This window comes from Populus nigra, chromosome 19 (genome assembly GCF_951802175.1).
Source record: "Populus nigra chromosome 19, ddPopNigr1.1, whole genome shotgun sequence".
Classification (NCBI taxonomy): Eukaryota; Viridiplantae; Streptophyta; class Magnoliopsida; order Malpighiales; family Salicaceae; genus Populus; species Populus nigra.
In genome coordinates this window covers 4,011,681-4,019,565 of record NC_084870.1, presented here as the reverse complement: position 1 = coordinate 4,019,565, position 7,885 = coordinate 4,011,681, and the positions used below count along the sequence as shown (strand labels likewise).

At 33.1% G+C, this 7,885-nt stretch overlaps 2 protein-coding genes across 2 annotated transcripts; both read right to left on the bottom strand.

Annotated features, from left to right (window-relative positions):
• Positions 1-921: 921 nt before the first annotated feature.
• Positions 922-2,869, bottom strand: LOC133679240 (calmodulin-7). The gene is made up of 2 exons (XM_062101778.1): positions 2,639-2,869; positions 922-1,649 (listed from the first exon to the last, which is right to left on the bottom strand). The coding sequence occupies exons 1-2, from the start codon at positions 2,712-2,714 to the stop codon at positions 1,276-1,278; spliced, it is 450 nt and encodes a 149-aa protein (XP_061957762.1). The 5' UTR covers positions 2,715-2,869; the 3' UTR covers positions 922-1,275.
• Positions 2,870-6,030: 3,161 nt separating this feature from the next.
• On the bottom strand, positions 6,031-7,045 carry LOC133679298 (heat shock 22 kDa protein, mitochondrial-like). The gene is made up of 2 exons (XM_062101842.1): positions 6,744-7,045; positions 6,031-6,659 (listed from the first exon to the last, which is right to left on the bottom strand). Exons 1-2 carry the CDS (start codon positions 6,994-6,996, stop codon positions 6,223-6,225), a joined length of 690 nt encoding a protein of 229 aa, XP_061957826.1. The 5' UTR covers positions 6,997-7,045; the 3' UTR covers positions 6,031-6,222.
• Positions 7,046-7,885: the final 840 nt, after the last annotated feature.

Genomic DNA, 7,885 nt, shown 5'->3' with positions numbered 1-7,885 from the left:
ACAACCAATAACTTTGGGATCTTTCCAGAACGAATTAGATACTGGACAAACAATCTGGGCAGCTATTAAAATGTAAAGGTAAAGCCAGGAATTACGTCAAGTTATTCCTAATTCCGCATCCTTCTGGGTGCGGATACTGGCAGTGTATTGTGAGGTAGAGAATTTGTTTCATGGCCCGCCCCTTTAAAAATGTGAAATCTTGCTTAATATCAGTAAGACCAAGAATCCAGAGATACAAGGTTGGAGGCCAGGCACCCATGACAAGTAGGATAGTGGCTGCCTGTGTCTGTCTAGACACCCATGACAAGATTAGAGAAAACTGTAAAATCAGTTTTAAATAGAATATATATATATATATATACACACACACACCTCCACAAGACGCTAGCAGATGAACTTGTCATCGTTTAGGCTCAGTTAAAGAGGGAGACCAGATGATTATTCTTTGCTGATTGAACAGCTAGTGTAGCTGTCCAACCCTGATTTAAGAGATATGCTCGTGAACTTCTATAATTCAAAAAATTTACTGTACTTACAAAATATAACCAGTAGTTCTAACCTATTAGTTACTCTCTAAACTTATGACCCACAAAATATGACAAGATTGTTTATATTTTTTTTTTCCTTTAAAGTGGCATAAAGAGTAACTATTTGAGTGTCACTAGTTGCTCTTCAGGCACTATAAAATTTCTCCATCTCTAGGGATGCCAAGGTGAGAGGCAATGCAATTAAAGAATCAGACCACATGCAGCTAAATTGGGTCATTGACATCTTAATTATTACTGTTAAATTTAACAGATAAACAATAGCATGTCTTACTGCTGCAGCAAGTTGGATGAAATAATGGCCAAAGATACAGCACATAAAATGTTCAAACAAACCAAACAAAGAATGGAAGCAAACAAAAAAGTGACACTGAAGTTTGGAATATTAACAAAATTAGTCATCCATAACCAAAATCATCCAATTCTCCCAAAAGTTCTATGTTCATAATACCAAAGGTAGAAAGAAAACCAAAGGTAGAAAGAAAATGCCAAACATCAATGAGAAGATGCTAACAAGCCAAGCTACTGGACAAGAAACAGAGCAAGCAAGTAGACATTAAAGAAAAGTGCCACAAAATAATGCAAACAACAGAACAAACAACCCAGCTGAAGCTAATAACACCAAATGAAGATGTCCTAATTGGGAAATAGAATTCTCATCAAACTTATTTGCCCTGTTTCTCTTTTTTGTTTTTATGCATTTGGTTTTTGGGTTTTGGGTGAGTAAACCTCACTTGGCCATCATGACTTTGACAAATTCTTCGTAGTTGATCTGACCATCACCATCCACATCAGCCTCACGGATCATCTCATCAACCTCCTCATCTGTCAGCTTCTCCCCAAGATTTGTCATGACATGGCGCAGCTCAGCGGCAGAAATGAAGCCATTCTGGTCCTTATCAAAAACTCTGAAAGCTTCCTTGAGCTCCTCCTCAGAATCAGTATCCTTCATCTTGCGGGCCATGAGGTTGAGGAACTCGGGGAAGTCGATGGTACCATTCCCATCAGCATCGACCTCGTTTATCATGTCCTGGAGTTCTGCCTCGGTTGGGTTTTGGCCCAATGAACGCATCACAGTCCCAAGCTCCTTAGTAGTAATGCAGCCTGAGATAAAATCAATAACAATTATCATATTGCTAGCACTAAACCTCATCAAGTTCAAATAATGAATATGATTCAAAACAAGTCCGGCGTGGATGTGTGAGGAGAGGACGGACCAAGATATGCAACCCTCAACAAATTGCAGGCAGTATCATTGAAACAAAATACACGAATCATTCATAAAATAGAATCAAGATAAAAGCAGAGCAAGTTCCAACTTTAATCATCATTTTTATAGCTCCAAGGTGAGAGCTAAATTGAAGAGCCAAAATAGCATTTCTAAGTTGAAGAGCTATTCCTACATGTTGGTCAAAAGAGCTAAGAGTTTATTTAATATATTTTTATGCAAAAGAGAGTTTTTGATTGGAGTTGCATTAGAATATCAAATACATTAAAATACAATTGGCTTTTCTGAAAGGTTTTTTTCCATTGGAGTGCATATATGAAAAAATGCTATATCTACACTATTCAAAAAGCCATATTACCAATTTGGCTCTTCTAAATAGCTTATCCCATGTTCTCAAACACAAAAAATGCCTACAATTCCGATTGCGATTTGCCAATGCAAGTTCTCTACAGCTTAATCTAGACATCAACAGATCATTCCTAACACCATTTCTTAACCTACATGATTCCACCCAAATTTATTCCTTCAATTAAAATCCAATCATTTCCCCCTCATTAACAAACAAACAAACAATTCGGTCAACCCGGCCCGAATCATAACCTTGGAAATGATCCAAAATCTAAACAAACACAGATCGCGATCAAAACCTAGCACATTTCAAAACAGATCCTCAAGGAAATAAAAGATTAAAAAAAACAGAAACAGAAAAGCTGCCAAACGACCAGTCGAAATAAATAAAACGCAGAACAGCCACAGATCAAGCTAAGAAACAGCAAAAGCGGCACGAAAACGGTAAAATAACAACGGAAACAGAATTAGATCTGAGAAATAAAGAAGTGAAAAAATTAAAAGAAAAGAGAGAGACCATCGCCGTCCTTATCGAAGAGGCTGAAAGCTTCCTTGAACTCGGAGATCTGGTCATCGGTCAGCTGATCGGCCATCTTTGTTTGGAGAGAGAGAAAATATCAGAGAAAATAAAAACAGTAAGAAATGCTTTAAATCAAAGAGGATGATGATATCTGATGGCTGGCTCGCTGCCTCTTTTAGCTTTGATCCGACTCTGCGTGAACGTCTTTGCTTTGATCTGACTCTGGCTTTGAAAAATAAATAGGCAGAGGAATAAGCCTACGTGGGCCCCTTTTTTTAATTTAAAGTTAAAAGTGCTCTCATTGGTGGTGTTCCGCATCTGATTCTCTCTCTTCCCCACGTGTAACCCCTTTCTCTCGACTCGCGTCTTTGACCTTTACCGTTTTACCCCTCACTATTCTTCCCTGTCAGCTTCCCGTTTTCTGATGGACAATGAGTCAACCCGAGGCTTGAATTGATTCACATTAAAAAAAGATATATAAAAAATCTCAGTTCATTCGGCAAAAAAAAATTCAAATTAATTTGATGACTCAATTGAGCTGATAATGAACCGCTCAAAACTCAACTCATAATTCTTTGATTTTTTTTCCTTGATTTTTTTATTAAAATAATTCTTTTAATTTATTTTTTCCTTAAAATGCGTTAGTTTATTTGTGAATAAAAGATGATCTATTTAATATTTTATCAAATACCTCTGGGTCTTCGAAATGAATGAACGAAATGACACCTATTTATGACAAGGTAATCATTTTCGGTTTGATTCAGTTTGATTTTTATAAAAAAAATAACCAAACTGATTTTTTTTAAAAAAACGGAAACCGGTTCAAACCGACCGGTTCGGTTCGGTTTTTTAGAAAAACAGGTTCAAATTGGTTTGGCTCGGTTTTTTTTGGTTTGGGTTCGGTTCGGTTTTTTCGGTTTCAAGCTTATAAAACCAAAACCGAACCGATAAGTTTTTTTAAAATTTTAATCGATTTTTTTCATAATTCGGTTTTTTCAATTTTTTTTTTATTTTCTCAGTTTAATACATCATAAATCATATTTTTCAAAGTTATGATGATTTTAAGCATGGCAAAGAAGTAATGACAAAGTTTAGAAGCAAGTTCAATCTAATTATGAAATAAAACTCATTTTGGATTTTCAAATTTGCCTTGGTTCAAAATTTTTATTTTATTTCTTTTTCACTTTCAACTCGGTTTGTACCACAATGGGATTTTGGCTGCCATCAAAATAATAATTTGATCCAAATTGTATAACAAAAAAACCTAAAACGGAAAGCAAAAATAATGTAGTTATAGATTTAGTTTATTATTTACCATTACGGTGTAATAATTTTTTTTGCTATTTTAAAAAAAACTCAAGGAATTTGTTTTTAGGGGTAATTCGGTATTTTAAATGATTTGTGAGTCGTTATAAAATTCACTAGGGACAACTCCATCTTTTTACTTTTTTTTTTTTTTATAGCAAAGTACAATTACTCTTAAAAAAATTAATAAGCTATAGTTTAAGGTCATTTTTGCTTTTCCCTTACTGTTAGCATAGTACAATTACAAAAAAATACCTTTTAAAAAAAAAAATATCCTAGCCGACATGTGCAATATGTTGATTCAAGTACAAATTTAGTATATTATTAAATATAGATATTATTAAAAAAAAACATAACCGACACGTGCAATATACGTTTCAGTACGTGAGACGTTATATCACCTTTAGATGACATGTGCAGCAGTTTTCAATGATTAACAACGAGTTGCTTTGGTGTAGTTGAAATCATCTTGAGAGGGCTACTTTTAATGACGATGTATATGGTGTTTTGATTTCTAATTTGGCATTGATGGATTGCTCTTCTTGTTTTTCTCATTTTTTCTCTCCACCTTGATTTCCACGTATGTTATTCTAAAATTTCAAAACAACCTTTTAATTTGTTATTCCTTCATATTTTTTTCATGTTTTTTTTATTACTACTTATTTTATTTGAAATATTTTCTAGAATTGGATTTTTTTCAATTACATTCTCCTTTAATTTTTTATTTGACATATTTGATTCTCATTCTTTTAATTGTTATTTGTCTTGTTTTAGATAATTTTTAGAATTAAAGTTTTTTTTTATAATTTCATTTATTTTTATTTTTTTTCCTATGTGATTTGATCCTTATTCTTTTAATTGTAATTCCTTTAATTTTGACAACTTTTTTTAATTTAAATTATTTTTACGATTTCATCCTCCAATATTAAATTGGTTAGGAATACATGGGATGATACATAAGTATAATACGTCAAATCATTACACCAAACCTAGCGCAGGTTATTATGTTGTGTATAATTATGTTGTGCTATTTGTTTAGTTAGGAGTTATTTTTATTATTATTACTTTTGTAATATTGTTTTAGCTAATTTTCATTTTGATTTTTAATATTGTCTTACATATTATGCATTTCATACTTATTTTAGATAAACGTTATTTAAAATCGTTAATTAATAGGTGAACAAGTTGTTTAAAATTTCAAATCATCTATTAACAAGTTAAAAAATGCATATTGTTATGTTTTGTTATTGTCATTATCAATTGTCTTTATAATTAATAAATAAAAGCAATGTTAAAAAATAACACATTAATTTGGGATTATAATTAACAAATAAAAACAATGTTAAAATATCACACTCTCAATTATGGATTTGAGATTTGGTAATTTATGGTTTTGTTTGGGCTTTAGTTGTGGTGATTTAAACTTTATTTTATATAAAATTTGATGTTAGTTTTAGGTTAAAATTGTGATGTGATAACACAACCGTTATTCACATTAATGTTTGTGTATTGAAGAACCGCCATTGTCATTAGCAGTTGTTTAATAGAGACACTAATGGCAATAGTTATTGTTTAAGAAAACTGCTATTTTTATTATCGATTTATTAATAAAACAACAATTTTCATTAGTAGTTGAATAAATGTGTACTATTTCTCCAATATTTTTTTATAAAATAATTTTTTTCAAACCAAACACACTAGTAATTTTTTTTAATTATGTTTTCCAATCTCCTACAAATTAAATCACCCAAGGAATAAACATTTTGATTTATGATAGAATCTTTGAAATATATATATTATCAAAAGTCAAATAAAAAAAATTCTAACATCGAGGAGGAAATAAAATTTCAAACTGTTTTCCTTCTCCTTTATGTATTTATGTTAACCTCGCGAGCCCTACGGTTTTTTTTTTTTTTTTTTTAAGAGTTGATCTTTTTTACCCGAGCTTTGTCCTGATCATCTCTATAAACAATTCCGTGTAATTTATTGAATTCTATGATGGTGGAAAAAAAATAAAATCCTATGTGCAACGTGAGAGATGGGAAGATCAGCAAAATTAATACAGTAATTAACAGAAAAATTAACAAAGATAAAAAAGACTTCATCAGCCTCAATTCATCAGATTAGTCCTCATCTCACGCAAACAGCTCTAATGTTATTTAACGACTGCTAATTACTACTTTTTCACCTTAACAACGAAAGCCCTCATTAGTCATTTACCAACAAACCCTAAAACAATATTCCCTGCGCTGCAAGTCTGCAACCTAGCAAGCAAGCTACTCAACCTTGACCAGAAGAACATCGATCCTGTCATCCTCTTTCACCTTAGGAACCACCATCTTCAAAACCCCATTCTTCATCTCAGCTTTAATCTCGCCCGTCTTGTACCTCTTCCCAGCTGGCAAATCCATCTTGCCACAAAACTTCCTGCCCTTATCAGCCATCTTTTCATCGTTATCATCATCATCCTTTTCCTTTTTGCCTTCGCCTTTGATAAGCAGGCTATTCTGCTCCACTGTGATCTTTACATCCTCCTTGTCAAGTCCAGGCATGTCAATGCTGATATTCAGAGCAACATCAGTCTCATACGCGTCCCAGTTGTGTCCGCGCTTCCGGCCAGGGATGGCTGCAGAAAGGAGTAGCGGACCGACTGGATAAGGATTGGCCATGAACTGATCCGTCAAGTTCAGCACTTGGTTGTGGCTCCTTGGTGCTGAAAATGGGGTCAAACACATATTCAAATCAAGCCAGAAAAAGAAAGAAGATAGAGTAGAGAGTGAAAAAAAAAACTAGGTACCAGAGAGAGAGTCATCACTGCTGCGAGGAAAGCCTACACAGTAGCTGCGGTCAAAGCCAAAAGCAGGGTCTCTGTGGACATAGTGGTTGTCAAAGTCGCGGAGAGTGTCAGTGTTGAGGAGGATAGTAGCTGGAGGAGCAGTACTGGTAGGAATTGGGCGGAAGGTAAAGCCGGTACCATTACCAGTAGCAGGAGCAGGGATGATCTTTAGAGGAGAAGGAGCAGGTTTCATGAGATGGGTAGGAGACGCCATTGATGATATTAGTTTTTCTTTCAACTTAGAGAGCAAGAAATTGAAGGAAAGAAAGCAAGAAAGGGGTGTGGGTTGGAGGAGAGAGGTGTGGGTCTGTTTAATAGCACTGAGGTGTGAAAGGTAGTACAGATTACAGAGGACACGTCCCTGTGCACATATTTTTTTTTTTTGGTTTCGTTTCACAGCCTCTGACTTGTTACCCAAGTTATTATATGGTAAAAACTAAAAACCAGAGTTATTTACTGTGACAGCCTTTTTGTTTCTCATGGAGATTTCACGGGTGAATATTTTTTTTTACAGTTAAATAGCTGTATGACACTCAATTAGTTCTAACTGCTCTCTCTATTTCTTAAATAAATAAAAAAATTGAAATTCTTTTTAATTGGTTGCTGGCTAATAATATCATAAGGTCATATTGCATGTAACATTAATTATCTGCATGTTTACACTAATGACCTTTTCTTTCCATTAATCCCGAATGTAAAATTGTTTATGTTGGAAATTAATTACACTTAGGATTAACCTTTGATGAGGTGCTAATATTTATCTGTAATAAAATAAAATGAAAATTCTAGAATTTAAATCGTTAATAAGAGCAAACTGTTTTAAAAACACCATAGAGTCTCATTATAGAAGAATATTATAGGAACTCAAGTGCAAGAAATAAATATAAAGTTGTAAAAATAAATAGTGAAATTTGCAAAAAGTTGAATTTGGGAGGTTAATCATTATTTACAGTAGTATTTAGCCTTATTTTTATTATTTATATTATGGAGTTTTAATTTTATTTACATATGTAATTCAAATCCTAATACAAGATAAATTCATATTTTATTAATAGACACATGAATCATAGTTTAACATATCTAATTAGTTATTTTATTAAGAA

Excerpts from the sequence above, each read along its gene's own strand:
- LOC133679240 (XM_062101778.1), bottom strand. The coding sequence starts at position 2,714 with ATGGCCGATCAGCTGACCGATGACCAGATCTCCGAGTTCAAGGAAGCT. Across the intron at positions 1,650-2,638 it reads CTTCGATAAGGACGGCGATG|GCTGCATTACTACTAAGGAG; the intron begins GTCTCTCTCTTT and ends ATTTTATCTCAG.
- LOC133679298 (XM_062101842.1), bottom strand. The coding sequence starts at position 6,996 with ATGGCGTCTCCTACCCATCTCATGAAACCTGCTCCTTCTCCTCTAAAG. Across the intron at positions 6,660-6,743 it reads CAGTGATGACTCTCTCTCTG|CACCAAGGAGCCACAACCAA; the intron begins GTACCTAGTTTT and ends CCCCATTTTCAG.